At 39.7% G+C, this 16,303-nt stretch overlaps 1 protein-coding gene across 8 annotated transcripts in view; it reads right to left on the bottom strand.

The window, feature by feature from the left end:
• RERE (arginine-glutamic acid dipeptide repeats) overlaps positions 1–16,303 on the bottom strand; it is a 636,739-nt gene that overhangs the window by 241,443 nt on the left and 378,993 nt on the right. For all 8 annotated transcript variants that reach the window (XM_077151415.1, XM_077151419.1, XM_077151416.1 and 5 more), the window contains one exon: positions 14,228–14,332. In XM_077151415.1, the coding sequence (XP_077007530.1) occupies positions 14,228–14,332 (105 nt within the window). The remainder of the gene's footprint in view (positions 1–14,227; positions 14,333–16,303) is intronic.

The following is a 16,303-nucleotide window of genomic DNA, read 5'->3' as shown; positions in this document are numbered from 1 at the left end:
GTTATTTTTTGCTGGTTTCTGGGCATTTAATCAGATTTCCCTGAGTGTGGGACCCAGCAGGTTTAAAGACTTTCCTGTGAAGTCTCTGGGCTCTGTTTTTCTTATCCTGCCCAGTATGTGGTGCTTGTCTGTCTGCGGGTCCCACCATCAAAAGATGTTGTGGCTCCTTTAACTTTGGAAGACTCTCGCTGCTGGGTGTGTGGTGGAGACAGAGGAAAGGTTGTAGGTTGGTTTTAATGGCTTCAAATTGTGAAGTCCTGGGATCTGAATTCCTTGAGATAGGGATTCCACCTGAGTGTGTTTCACCCCTCCTGCAGGGAAGGTTTAGGTGGTAGAGAGCCCTGAAAGCAGCCTCTTTCTGTGTTCGGTGCAGTTGCAACTGTGTAATCCCAGCGCTGAGCCCAGAGGCAACCAAGCCTCCGTAGAAACAGCCGCAGAAGGCTCTGTTTTGCCCCCTTTCCTCTTTTTCAGTTAGCCCAATCAGCGACTTCCACCTTGATCAGTTTCACCTGAGCTGAGGGCCTATTTTTAGTAGTCAGAAGTTGTTCATTAATGCCATTATTGGTGTTAGGTTGGATTCAGTCGCTACTACTGTTGGAGACTCTTTCCTTTCCCTCCGGGAAGTCACCTGTGGGGGAGGGGCACCGGCCACCGTGGGTTGGGGGACCACAGATCCGAGTCTCCCAGCCGGCCCGGGAAGCCACGTTTGTGGGAGGGGCTCCGGTAGCCGCGGCTTGGGGAACCGCCGATCTGAGGCTCCCAGCCGGCCTGGGAAGCCACGTGTGGGAGGGCCGCCGCGGCTTGGGGAACCGCCGAGCCGAGGCTCCCAGCCGGCCCGGGAAGCTGCGGCACGGGAGGGGCTACAGTTGCCGGCCGCCGCGGCTTGGGGAACTGCTGATCCTAGGTTCCCAGCCGGCCGGGAAGCCGAGTGTGTAGGAGGGGCTCTGGTTGCCGGCCGCCGCGGCTTGGGAAACCGCCGATCCGAGGTTCCCAGCTGGCCCAGGAAGCCACGTGTGTGGGAGGGGCTCCGGTCACCGCGGCTTGGGGAACCGCCGATCCGAGGCTCCCAGCCGGCCCGGGAAGCCACGTGTGTGGGAAGGGCTCCGGTCGCCGGCCGCCGCGGCTTGGGGAACTGCCGATCCGAGGCTCCCAGCCGGCCCGGGAAGCTGAGTGTGTGGGAGGGGCTCCGGTTGCCGGCCACCGCGGCTTGGGGAACCGCCAATCCGAGGCTCCCAGCTGGCCTGGGAAACCGCACGTGGGGGAGGGGCGCCGGCCACCACGGCTTGGGGAACCGCCAAACCGAAGCTCCCAGCCGGCCCGGGAAGGAGGGAGGGTCTCCGGCCGCCAGCCACCGCGGCCCGGGGAAGCGCGCGCCTCTCGGGGACCTCACCGCAGCGGAGTCTCTTAGCCGGTCCAGCCATTCCAGAATGGGGTACACTGTGTGTCTGGTCTCTGTCGTGGCTCCAGGAGCTGTTCTGTACTGTTTCTAGTTCTTCAGTAGTTGTTCTGGAGGAGGAACTAAGACGAAGTGCCTTACTAAGCCGCCATCTTCTAGCTCTTTCTCGATTTGGAAATTTTTTACAAAAGATGGTATGGCTGTTTCTTATAAAGCAAAGCATAGGCCTACCTATATGAGTCAGGAAACATGCCCCTAGGTTTTGACCAAAGGTAGCAAAAACTTACGTTCACACAAAAACCTGCACATGAGTGTTTATAGCAGCTTTATTCATTAATTGCCAAAAGTTGTCCTTCCACAGATAAGGGAAACAGGAAGGGCAGTAAAATAGTCAATAAAAATTATAAAAGGAACAAATATCTATGAAAGTAGATGCTCCACAGTGTCAGGGCCTCTCATCTCTCATCCCTCTTTTCTTGCCACAGTGCCTACATGTCCTTCTCTCACATGCATTCTTTGAAAAAAAGGGGGGGGGGGAGGAATTTATTAGCTTACAAAGTTACAGTTCTGAGGCCATGAAAATGTGCAATTCAAGGTGACACTTTCTGATTCTGCTCCTCTGTCACATGGTATGCCAGTTTGAAGCTACTATATACCCCAGAAGAGCCATGCTCTTTATCCTCATTCAGTATTGTTGGGTATGACCTTTCTGATAGTTTCCATCGAGATAGTCTCCATCCATTCAAGGCAGGGTTGCTTACTGGAGCCCATTAAGAGGGAACCATTTTGGGAAACGCTCAGAACGACCAGAGACACCAAAACTGACAGAAACGGACAGAGACCCTGGAAAGCCACTGAAAAGAAAGCTACAGGTTTTGTCATGTACCTTCCCAGCTAAGAGAGAAACCCTGAACATCACCGGCCTTCCTGAACCAAGGTGTCTTTCCTTGGAAGCCTTAGATTGGACATTTTTAAAATTATTAACTTTTTTTATTGTACAATATAACATATATACAAAGCAAAGAAATAAAAAAGCAATAGTTCCCAAAGTACTCTTCAACAAGTGGTTACAGGATAGATCCCACCCAGAGTTTGTCACAGGCTACCATACGATCCTTTCATACTTTTCCTTCTAGCTACTCCAGAATATAGGAAGCTAGAGGGCTTAAATTTTTTTTTCATTACAATCACCTTTTTTCCTTTTTTTGTGTGTGAAAAATAATATATATATACAAAAAAGCTATACATTTCAAAAACACAGTACCACAATTAGTTGTAGAACATATTTCAGACTTTGACATGAGTTTCTATTTCACAATATTAGGTTTTTACTTCTAGCTGCTCTAAAATACTGGAGACTAAAACAGATATCAATTTAATGATTCAGCATTAAAGTCCTATCTTCACTGCATAATTTTACTATCACCTTTGATCTTGCCACACCTTTCTTTTTTTTAATTTTTTATTAATTAAAAAAAATTACAGAAAGAAACACAAACATTTCCAATATGTGATCATTCCATTCTACATATATAATCAGTAATTCACAATATCATCACATAGCTGCAGATTCATCATCCTGATCATTTCTCAGAACATTTGCCTCAATTCAGAAAAAGAAACAAAAAGACAACAGAAAAAATAAAGTGAAAACAGAAAAGAAAAACTCATATACACCATACCCCTCACTCCTCCCTTTCATTGATCACTAGCATTTCAAACTAAATTTATTTTAGCATTTGTTCCCCCTATTATTTATTTTTATTCCGTATGTTCTACTCATCTGTTGACAAGGTAGATAAAAGGAGCATAAGACACAAGGTTTTCACAATCACACAGTCACACTGTGAAAGCTACACATTATACAATCATCTTCAAGAAACATGGCTACTGGAATACAGCTCTACATTTTCAGGCAGTTCCCTCCAGCCTCTCCATTTCCTCTTAGATAACAAGGTGTTATCTACTTAATGCATAAGAATACCCTCCAGGATAACCTCTGGACTCTGTTTGGAATCTCCAGCCATTGACACTTTGTCTCATTTCACTCTTCCCCCTTTTGGTTGAGAAGGTTCTCTCAATCCCTTGATGCTGAGTCCGAGTTCATGCTCGGATTTCAGTCCCACGGTGCCAGGAAGGTCCACACCCCTGGGAGTCATGTCCCACGTAGACAGGGGGAGGATGGTGAGTTTGCTTGTTGTGTTGGCTGGAGAGAGAGGCCACATCTGAGCAACAAAAGAGGTTCTCTTAGGGGTGACACTTAGGCCTAATTTTAAGTAGGCCTATCCTTTGTGGGGTTAAGTTTCATATGAACAAACCCAAAGACTGGGGGCTCAGCCTATAGCTTTAGTTGTCCACACTGCTTGTGAGAATATCAAGAATTCAACTTGGGGAGGTTGAATTTTCCCCTGTTCTCACCATTCCCCAAAGGGGACTTTTCAAATACTTTTCTGCTCACTGATCAAATCATTCTGGGATTCACTGGGGCATCACTCTGGACAAACCAACAAAATCTCATGTCTTACCCAAGGTCCCATGTACTTATGTTGTTCAACCAAGCTATTTACATAAGTTATATTAGGAAATACACAAGTCAAAATATAAATTTTGTACGAAATAAACATTTTTTGCTTTAGTCTCACACATAAGTTGAAAATTCAAAATATTAATTACCATCTATTTTCAGCACCCCGCACTAATGATATTCTCTTGCCATACCTTTCTTTAGGGTTGTTTGGGCTATGGAAGTTCTATATTTTTGATATTTGAAGGGTCTGTCACTAATATGGGCTAGGGAGATGGAACTATTTGATGTTTTGGAGAGGCTGGGCTAGGTTTCAGGACTTATCTGGACCAGGGACCCATCTGGAGGTTATAGGTTTCTGGAAAGCTACTCTAGTTCATGGAATCCTTGTGGAATCTTATATATTGCCCTAGGTGTTCTTGCGGATTGGCTGGAATGGTCTTCGTTGGAGGTTGGCAGGTTAACTTGAAGCTCGCCTAACAGCAACCTCTCGAGTAGCCTCTCAACTCTATTTGAACTCTCTCTGCCTCTGATACTTTATTAGTTAGCCCCAGGCAGGTTGTTCTTCCTGGACAATCTGCCTGGGGTTATCCACTTAGAGCAAACAGAGGGCACAGTGGGACCCATATGAAAACAAAGGACCCCCCATCTGAGTGAGTCATCTACTGAGAAGGGTGGAAACAACACAAATGCACTGTATCTACTAACAAGGAAGGGGGAGGAGGGGAAAGTAAAGCTAATCTACAAAGGCAAATGGCCCACACTGTCTATGGCCTTATGCCTTCCTACCCTGTCTTTGTGAGAGAGTGTGTCTGCATGTCCTCAATAAATTTTCTCATTACTCTTTGGGCGGTGCCCTTAAATTCTTTCTCGCAGCATGGCCAAGAACCTACGAAGCCAAAATCTGGTAACAGAACAATCTATAAATTTTACTTTTTCATAATATCTTTATATAGTTTGGCCATGAAAGTTTTACTATCTTCTTAAAATGACTCAGTGAACCTACCATCTTTTTCTGTTCTCTGGAATATTGGTAGAATTCACATATAAAGTGTTCAGTCCAGTTTCCCCCCTCTTTTTAGTCTAATGAGATGAAAAGGAAGTAACCTATGCAAATTACAAAAACTGTCTTTAAAGAGAGAAGGTATGTATGTCCTTTTTCACTCTCTTTCTGTTTCTTCCAGGCTAAAATCTGGATGTGATGAGGGACAATCAAGTGCCACTGTGAGCCACAAGATAAAAGTTACAGGTAAAGATAGCAGAGACAAGGACTGATGATTGTGGAGCCATCAAATTAGCCTAAGATAGCTTCCCTTGTTTACATGAGGGAAAGAAAAGTCATATTTTAAGTGCTTTATATAGTACTGTTCTGACAGTTTCAGTATTTAAAGTTTTTAGGTATGTTACCCTGCCATTTGTTTTATCTGATTTGAGTTGATGGTATATGGATTTTTTACTGTGAGCTGAGCATTCACCGGTATTTTTTATCTGGGGTGATCCTGAGGGGTCTTGACTGAGGGTGTGTCCCACCAAAGAAATTTTACAGGTGTTCTGGGATCTCAACCCCCTTTTTTTGTTATCGTCTCATGCAGAAGTTCTCATATTTTCCAAGAGTGTAAAGTCAAACTCCAATTGTTATGGGGAGAAGGCCCAAAGTTATGAATTGTAAAGGGAATCCTCTCTCTTCCTTATCTTTATTTTGGGCCTAGACCCCCTAACCCTGACAGACCGATTTCCCAGTCACTTCCTTTTAGTTAGGGAAAAATTATCCAGTTTACCCTTTTACCAAGGAAATAGCCCTCTGATGGTCATGACTTTCGATAAGATGCTCAGTTCAACACTTTAACCCTTCATATTAATGTAACACCTCTAGTACCAGGAGGTTAAAGCCAAAGACCCTTTCTTTCTTTCTTTCTTTCTCTGGATTTCTCTGAGCCAACCCAATCCCCTCACCATGAGACCAGAAGCCAACCCAATCCCCTCACCATGGGCTGCTGCAGAATCAGCTGTTTCAGTTTAGAGTTTCTCTTAATTCTTACAAGTTCAGCTCTATATTTAAAAGCTGCTTTATTATATTTTAGTTGACATTTGTAGATGTTTTCTGGCAAGATGTTTTTGAAATTATCAAATCTCACTGTCTTAATATATTAAAGTTCTTAAAACTTTCGTAGACTGCTTCCAAATATACATGTACTCTCTCTCAACTGTCTCCTATATTTGCCATATGAGGTAAATGTATGAGAGTTCAGATATGAATGGCAGAGGAAAAGCAAACAAAAATACTTCCAATTCTAACTGCTCATCCTTAAAAGCTATGCAACAATCACGAGCTGTGGTGAGCAAAAAACGTGATTTCACGAAAACAGAAGTGAATTTTGAAATATCTCAAAACCAAACTAACTGAAATAAAGGCGTTCTAAGTTGTCAACTTTTCAGCTGAAGAATAAAGATTTACGTAAAACAGATTATCACAATTTATTTACAACACCCAAAAATTTAGGCAAACCCTAAATGTCCAATGGTAAGAATAAATTATGGGATATTCATAACCGTATACCAGGCTATTATAAATTTAACATATGTACCTTTTACACATACAAATTTGATTCCTCAAGGTCATACTCAAAAGCGTTAAATGCTCATACTCAAAAGTATTAAATGCTAAGTCTACGAAAGCCTGGTTCTGAAAATCTTAAAACTGGTTTGGATGTACTAAATTTGACTATTTTAGTTATATTGAATGTCTATGAAATAACAAGTGAAAAAGCATGTCCTCTGGAGTAAGATCAGAGATTGAACTCTAGCCTTGCCCCTGCCAGTTGCGCAATCATGGGCAAATTCTGGATTTCTCCAAGCCTAATATTACATATTTTCAAAATTGGAATAATAACAGCATTAAACACAGGGACACTTTGAGAGTTAAATAAGATTACCTTTCACCTTATCCCCATGTTCCCTTCTTGAACAATTCAATCCTAGAGACAGTATAAGGGACTGACTTAGGTACAAGGATGGTGGGAGGGAAAAGCATGAGGAGTCAGATAGGAAGGAGAGGAAGAAGAGTGTCCATACGTGATGGCAGCTTCACATGTGGTTTCAGAGCCTGAGTGGCATTAGAAGGGTGTATAGGTAGTAGGCTGACATAGCACAAAATATCAAAGTTCAGGCAGGATGATGAAGATACCCATGGGAGGCAGGGGTGCAAAAAGCCCGAGAGAGGTAAGAAGAGTGTGTCGGTTTGAAAGTATTATGTGTACCAGAAAAGCCATATTTTAATCCTAACTCGATACTGTTGGTGGAAACTTTTTTTTTTTTTTTAATACATGGGCAGGCACCGGGAATCGAACCTGAGTCCTCGGGCATGGCAGGCAAGCATTCTTACCTGCTGAGCACCATGGCCCGCCCTGGAAACTTTTAATCAGATCATCTCCACAGAGACGCGAAACATCCAACTGTGGGTGTGACCTTTGATTAGATAGAGATGTGGCTCCACCCACTCCAGGTGGATCTTGATTAGCTTACTGGACTCCTTTAAAAGGGGAAACATTTTGGCAAGAGTCAGAAACCACAGAAACCTCAGAGTCCACAAAAACTTCATAGCAGAGCTGACATAGATGTGGACATGTGGAGAATAGAGATAGGGATTTTGGAGATGCTTGGAGCCCAGTAGACACCACCATGAGATGTTAAGCAAGCCAGAACCTGGAGAGAACCAAGGGAAGCTAAGAGATGAAAGCCAGTTCCACAGAAGCAAAGTGAGGAACCCCAACAGACAGGCTGAAGGCATCAGAGCCCAAGAGCAAGGGATCAGCAGATCTAGCCATGTGACTATCCAACTGACAGAGGTGTTCCTGATCCATCAGCCTTTCTTGAATTAAGGTATCTTTTCCTGGACGGACAATTTAGAATTGTAAACTTGTAACCTTACTAAATTTCCCATTTTAAAAGCCATTCTGTTTCTGGTATATTGCAGCTTCCAAACTAACGTAAAGAGCATCAACATAAGACGGCAGCCAGCCTGGGAAGCTGGAGTCCATAAGTGGGGTGAAAAAGAATTTCACTTATGGAGTATCAGAGTTCAAGCTGGGTGAAGAGGGCTTCCCTGTAGGAGGATGTCCAGGCACAGAGGTCAAAGTGCATCCATGTGAGGGAGCAAGCAAGGACAGTAATAGGAGGAGGAAGAGATTAAGGATAATGGAAAAGATTTCTCACTGTTAAAGAAAAGAATTACAAACTAAGGGAAAGAATTAGAAGGAACCCTGTAGAAATGGAATAAATAGGAGAATTTCATAGGAACTAATGGATACATATACACACCCATATCCCATAGCTCTAAGAGAGACAGACAGACATACAGAGAGACAGATTCTCAATACATCAATACAAAATTTTACATTTTAAACAATAAGCTTTCTTCACTGTTCCTTTAGAAGCCTGAAAACTATTATACTATTCTTTTGGCAAGGGGAAGCAAATGAACTAGTCCCCAGGAAAATTAATGCTTAATCATTTAAAGAAGATAAAGCCATCTCCTCTCAAATGACCACTATTAAATATTTTATTCTTACTAGGATTCCACTTACCCTTATTTTCTTCCTCCAGTAACTCAATGGCCTGAGACAGGAAAGTAAGGAGAACGGGAGCAATGAAAGGGTATAGATGTAGAAGGGGTCAGGAGTATCATTTTTAAAAGGCACTGTCCAATATACTAAATTTGCTGAGGTAGGGGATGGAAAGTGGAGAAGGAACAACCAAGAATTCAGCAAACTCTAATTGCTATATAGGAGACAGGTACATTTTGTGATAAAAAGCCCAAACCCACTTCTCAAAAAATATATATTTTCCCATTTAGATCCTTCAGATTTTTCACTGAAATATTCTGCCCATAGAAAGGTCACGTTTCACATGAATACCACTTCTTTATTCATTGAACACTGTTGGATCCGTTTCGTTATGGTCAATGAAGAAGCTATCTTATCTGCTTAGCAAATGTATCATTTCAAAAACTGTTAATCAAAATTTCAAGCAAAGAATCCACACTACTAACATTTCCATTTGTTAACACAGTCAACCAGATAGTTAGGTGGGCTACCTGGTAGAAGATCAAGACATCTTGGGAAACAGTTTTATGTTTTGCTTCTGCAAATAACATTTTTACAGGATTTAGGGAGGGGGGCCTTGACATTCCAACATTTTCTTAAAAAAAAAATTTTTAATAGCTTTTACCATTTCCATTTTACCGAAATGGAAACAGAGTCCAGGAAGTGCTTTATGCCTTACCCATGGACCAAAAACCCACAAAGATGAAGTGGCAGCATAACAGTAGAGCCCAGTATGCTCTGTCTTTCCAGATAGTGGTTCTTACAAAAGAACCAAGTAGACAGATTAAATGGCAATGAGGTATCAGACAATACAAAAGCAACAAAGGATAGATAGCAAAGGGATGTACTTAGTCATGCCCCTATGCTCAATTCTTTCTACAAGCTAAGGCCCACTTATTTTAATTCAACAGAGGACACTGGTGCTTGGGTTAAACGAATGTACAGTCTAATTGGTTATATATGTTAAGTCATCTGAGCTGAAATTCACTGACTTTATTAAGTTTCTATGCAGATTTTGGATCAGACTCTTCAAATAAATGAAAGCACATAACATTATCTTGCAGATTATCCTGACAGGACAAGTAAATTTGGAATGGATCTTGTTCACATAGTAAAAGTTAACCCTCCCTGAGAGCAAAAATGCCAAAATAAACTTCCAAACGCACAGCTCAATTCCTATGGGCTCAAAGTTTAGACCCACATTAGATTCAAACCTCTGTGTCAGCCCCTTGTAGTTTGTGTCCTGTGTATAGCAAGAAGTATCTGCCTGAACTAATTTTTGCCCAGATAAGTTTTGTTCCTTAAATGCCATGACTATCACTTTTACAGACCCACAATCATGAGGGACAGAAGTTCTATAGAATTCTGAATTATTTGGATTTTAGAAAAATATTACAGTGACTATAATATTTTATAGCCCAACAGTATCTGAAATAACCCATATTCTATCACATTATTGTTTTAGCAGTAAAAAGTGTTCAAAGTCATGCAAAGGGAACTCAATTAAGAAAACAAATAGGGCAGGCCACGGAGGCTCAACAGGCAGAGCTCTTACCTGCCATGACAGAGACCCGGGTTTGATTGCCGGTGCCTGTCCATGTAAAAAGAAAAAGAAAAAGAAAAAGAAAAAAAAAAAAAGAAAACAAATAGCCTCACATCAGTTCAGGTCAGGTTTGGCCACTAAATGAGTTCCAAACTTAACATAATTTTTTTTTTTTTCAGATTTCAGAATTGAAAGCAATTGTGGATCTGTATTTTTGTGAATGCTTGCTACTACTCATGATCAGTTCTCTATGTAAAAAAAAATGAATAAAATATAAACTTAGACCTAATAATACCAAAGTAATTCTATGCCAAATACTAAGAAACCCTCTTCCTTTAAATTCTTAAGACAATCAACCGAAGATTATAGAAAAGTGTGCTTCCTACTTTCATACATATGTTCAGTAAAATAGTAGTACCTGCAGAACCAAAAAGTTCTGGGCAACCAGGACCTTGACTAAACACAACATTCAAAAAAATAATGACCAGGTTATGCTGAGAAAATAAAAAAGTTGTCCAGCACCAGGGTTTAAAAAGGATCTATGCAAATAAATACGAAAAAACAAGCTTCAAGCTTTTAGTGCTGGGTGATACGCTAAGTAAAGTATGGAAAAATACATGAATCAACTTTCAACTGTTGTCAGAAAATTTGCTAGGAGGAAAAAACGAATTCCATCTTAGGTTTCACTTTCAATTGCTCAGAGTAAAGTTCCTGCATTATGTTAAGGGAAGGGAATGGTTGTCAAAATGAATAATCACAAATCACCACTTCTTAACTTCCTGTGTTCTTATATTGACCTATGCAATATCTTAGAAATTGATCTCAGAAAGTCAGTTTGCTTGTTTCCTAAGTTAACTTATATTTTACTTAAGTGTCTCAGGGTACTAAGTGGCAGCATACAGCACTAAGCAGTCATGATCATATACTAGTCTTACACATTAAAATGGGAAGAACCATACCAAAAACCAGCCCATTTACTCAGCTCCATTCCCTCCAAACTTGAAAGAAAGAGGGAAAAAGGTAAATTCTGCACGGTTATGCACTCTGAACATTCCAAGGATCACATTGTACATAAACTAGATGAAGAAAATGAAAACTGTTTTTTTTTTTAATTTTTCATTCATACTATACAGTCATTCCATTCTTGGTATATAATCAATAACTCACAATATCATCACATAGTTGTGCATTCATTATCATGATCACCTCTCAGAACATTTGTATCAATCCAGAAAAAGAAATAAAATGAAAAAAATCTGTATATACCATACCCCCTACCCCTACCCCTCACCGATTACCAGCATTTCAATCTACTAAAATTACTTCGACCTTTGTTCCCCCATTATTTATTTATTTTTAATTCATATGTTTTACTCGTCTGCCTATAAGGCAGATAAAAGGAGCAACACATACAAGGTTTTCACAATCACACAGTCACACTGTGAAAGCTATATCATTATACAATCATCTTCAAGAAACATGGCTACTGGAATACAGCTCTACATTTTCAGGCACTTCCCTTCAGCCTCTCCATTACACCTTCAAAAGGTGATTATCTATATAATGCGTAAGAACAACCTCCAGGATAATCTCTCAACTCTGTTTGGAATCTCTCAGCCACTGACACTTTATTTTGTCTCATTTCGCTCTTTCCCCTTTTGGTCGAGAAGGTTTTCTCAATTCCTTGATGCTGACTCCCAGCTCAGTCTAGGATTTCTGTCCCACATTGCCAGGAAGGTTCACACCCCTGGGAGTCATGTCCCACATAGTGACGGGGAGGGCAGTGAGTTTGCTTGTCATGTTGGCTGACAGAGAGAGGCCACATCTGAGCAACATAAGAGGTTCTCTTGGGGGTGACTCTTAGGCCTAATTTAAGTAGGCTTAGCCTATCCTTTGCGGGGTTAAGTTTCATATGAACAAACCCTAAGATTGAGGGCTCAGCCTATTGCTTTGGTTGTCCCCATTGCTTGTGAGAATATCAGGAATTGTTCACTTGGAGAAGATGAATTTTCCCCCTTTCTCACCATTCCCCCAAGAGGACCTTGCAAATACTTTTATCCACTGTTCAAATCACTCTGGGATTTATCAGGGCATCACTCTGGACAAATCTACAAAATCTCATGCCCTACTCAAATTTCCGTGTACTTATGGGTGTTCAATTAAGCTGTCCACATAAATTATATTAGGAAATGCACTAGTCAAAGTATAAATTTTGTACCAAACATTTTTTTGCTTTAGTCTCACATAAAAGTTAAAGTTTTAAAATATGAATTACCATTTATTTTCAACACCCTGCAGTACTGACATTCCTTTATTCTTCCTCATGCAAAAACATTTTTAAATTTGTACATTTAGTCACTATCATTATACTCTCTAGGCATGCCTAGATTATACAATCTCAGTCTTCATCGTCTTTCTTTCTGATTTCATTTGTGCCCCTAGGCCTCCACCCTCTATCATTCTCATATTCAGCTTCATTCAGTGTTCTAATATTATTGTATTACAGTTAGGTAGTATTGTACTATCCATCTCTGAATTTTTCCAATCAGTTCCATTGCACAATCTGTATCCCTTTAGCTCCAATTACCCACTATCTACCCTATTTCTATCTCCTATGGTCTTTGTTCTTAACTGAAATACTCCAAGTTCATTCACTAATATTAGTTCATATCAGTGAGACCATACAGTACTTGTCCTTTTGTTTCTGGCTAATCTCATTCAGCATAATGTCCTTAAGGTCCATCAGTGTTGTTACATGCTTCATAACTATATTCTGTCTTACAGCTGCATAATACTCCATCGTATGTATATTCCACAGCTTGTTTAGCCACTCATCTGTTGATGGACATTTTGGCTATTTCCATCTCTTAGTAATTGTAAATAATGCTGCTATAAACACTGGTGTGCAAATGTCCAGAAAACTGTTTTTCTATCCTCTTTTAAATCACACACTCTCCCTATTCTCATTAATTTGAGTAGCTGTTGGAACTACATACCCAACCTGACACTTAACATAAAGAGGCTCCCAGAGTGAGAACAATGAGCTAAAACAGTAGGCCACACACAACTTTGGGTTCAATTTCTGAGTCGTCACTGGCTCTGCTATTGCAAATGTTTTACAACTGGCCTATAACTATGTGAAGCTTGAGATCTGTCTCAAACTGTACAGACAAATATACACTCAGATATTTGTTCAATTTAATTCATCTCACATTCCTTAAGCAGTTATAATTTATCAGGAACAACTTGGATACAGGGAACCCAAGAGTAGAAGTGAACAAATGGTGACTAGAAAGGTCAAGGCACTAACAGAAGTGATTCAGGATGCAGATACTGTAAATGTAACATTATTCGCATGTCTTTGTTCTACTTTTTGTCAAACTGGAGACAAATAATACTCTTCTTTTGCATACCTAACAAATGTTTAAAACAAAACTGATGGGAAGTATCACCTTGGATGATTTCCAGCAATACATAATGAAAAATGAGACAGAAACTTGTATGCCTCTCTAGCTTACAGAGGTAAGTTATCTATCATTTTAAATTAACCATTCAGTAAAAACAGATGTATAACCAAAATTAACAAAAATAAATTTTGTCAGTTGTTATGAACCTGAGACCTGAACATTTACAACACAAGAGCTATTTTGCCAATACACTAATTCAACTTAATATGTACAATATGACCACTATTTATCATGTAGTTAAATAAGTAGGCTCCATTGTACCTACATAAAAATCCAAGTTCAAGACTCTACACTTCATCTGCACAACGGGAAGATATGATAAGGGCATCAATAAATGCATACATCAAAACAAACATTTCAAAATATAAGATGCTTTTGAAATATTACCACCAACCAGCTTCTTTGCTATTGGACCACAGCATATTTTTGAAAAAGAACATAAAAGCTCAAGCTTAACTTGAAAAAAAAAAAGTACTCTTAGAGGTATCCAAAAAAGGTGAGCATTATATTACTAGCTCTACAGTAACTGTTTAAGAGTTGAGTGAGAGACAGATATAGAGAAAAGACAGAGTGACAGAGACAGAGACAAGAAGAAAGGAGAGAAAGTGTCTAGATGCTTACACATGCACATACGCAGGCACATACACAAGTGAGAAAAACAAAGGAACTCTAAGTGGGCCCAAGTGACTCACTTACCTTGTCTCAGGGTTGTAGCCTAATATGTAGAAAAATGAATCCACTCGGGCTTTAAACTCTCTAGCAGCAAATATGTCGGAAAAATGGGAGATGTTACACTTCCCTCTGAAAATGAACAACAACAAAAATTAGTAATATCTTCAATTCTTTGTAAACTAAAATACTATGGGAGGAGGAGGGATGGGGGGAAGCAAGTAAATAACTCCATGCTCCTCTAAAGTGCATGTACAATACAGCTAACAAACCACTGCTTGGTAACCTATCAGAAAATGGGCAGCCCCCAAAAGTGTTAAGATAATTCCCATGCCCATTACTGTTTTACTATACAACTTTATAACTTAACATCTTTTATCTCACCATTTTAGTCACAGAGTAAAATTAATTAAACCAAGAAGATAAATGGGTGGCAGTGGGCAGAAATATGATGAAAAAGATATTAAAATTACTAGAAATGAAAGGAAAAAAGCGAAACCATAATTAAATAGCCTTTTAAAAATTTAGTCTAAAATTCTTCTAAGTCATCAAAACAAAATGGGCTTTTTCTTCCTCCTACCTGGAGATAAGGCAGAAAGTATAAAAAACGAAAAACTGTTATCATTTGATATTTCTTTAGCATTCAGCTTCTGGCCCATAAATATTTTTCTTCTTTTTAACAAGCAAGAAATAATCTGATCTGGAACTGTTTTTCAGGGAAATTTTAATTTAGATAAATAGATAGGTAGATAAATGGAGAGATACATGGACTTCCATGTATAAAAAAGTTTCAAAAATTTCAGGCAACATTAAATGATCTACGTCGGAAAACACTTTTCCACAAGAATATTGCAATAAAGTGCAGTACGGTTTCCAGCTCCACCTACCAATAAAAGTTAAACCATATCTAGTTAAAAACTCTAAAATACCACAGAACTCCTAAAACAGTGTTTCCACGTATTCCAATACCAAATGTAAATGCCAGAAATATAACACTATGTAGTAGTGCCCACCTTCCCGCTACAGACAAAAACATATACATGGGTGACAGAAGAATTTCCAACGCTCCCAAGGACGCAGGGTTATTTAGAACTCAAGCTCCCTCAGCAGTCAGAGCAAGTAACTTTAGTGCCAAGTGGAAACCAAAGGCAAAAGCCACTGCTCACATCAATAGCACATGTAAAAATGCTTCCAGAGACGTGATTTCCCACTGCTTGAGCAGATTTTCCATTTACAGAAGGATAACGTGAGTGTGCACGTTAACAACACGCACACCAGGTAGCAGGCAAGGTGTTAAAGTGGCAGGAATTGACTGAAGGTTATAAGGTGGTTAACATTCATTCACTTTCTACCAAGAAATTAAAAACAACGTCTTCTTTTTTCCCAACAGCTTAAGTAACTAACTAAAGCTGCAATAACAGGCAAAAGCTAAGATGGGCTTCAGACCATTTCTACATTTTAAATTAAATAACAATGCTGCTGATTTTATTTAAATCCCTTTGGAAGGCAGAAATCAGAAGATAATCCAGGGCTACCGAGTGCTTAACACATGGTTGGTGCAACTGGGGAGAACTGAATTTTAAATTTTATCCTAAATTCAAATGTAAATAGCCGCATGTGGCTTGTGGCTACTATATTGGACAGTAGAATTTAGAGAACATTTCTATCATCACTTAAAGTTATACTGGAAGCACTGATTTGGAGTAATAAGATCTAATCAAAGGAAAAAAGAGACTAGGTATCAGCTTTCTAGGCCCAAGACCTATCCCTTCAGTATTTAACCAAACTAAAATGAGCTTCTGGAAACTAAAAAGAATGTAAAAGCACTTTTAAAAAGTAACAAAACTTTCGCTCTGCAGCTGATTTACCCATCCTCTGAGATATATGTAACTGGAATCCAAAAGAAAGAGGTAGGTTCCTTTATCTATTAAACAGGGATAATAATACCCCTAAGTCTATTAAGATCAAATAAAACAAGTCTATAAAACTTTGTACATTCACTGCTACATAAAACAGTATCCATTGTTATCCATTACTAAAAAGAAAATGATAATAATAAATGTTAGTCTATATCACCTTAAACTTGAGTGTTTAATGTATTAA

The sequence above is a fragment of the Tamandua tetradactyla genome, chromosome 2 (genome assembly GCF_023851605.1).
Source record: "Tamandua tetradactyla isolate mTamTet1 chromosome 2, mTamTet1.pri, whole genome shotgun sequence".
Lineage (NCBI taxonomy): Eukaryota > Metazoa > Chordata > Mammalia > Pilosa > Myrmecophagidae > Tamandua > Tamandua tetradactyla.
This window is presented reverse-complemented; position numbering and strand designations above follow the sequence as displayed.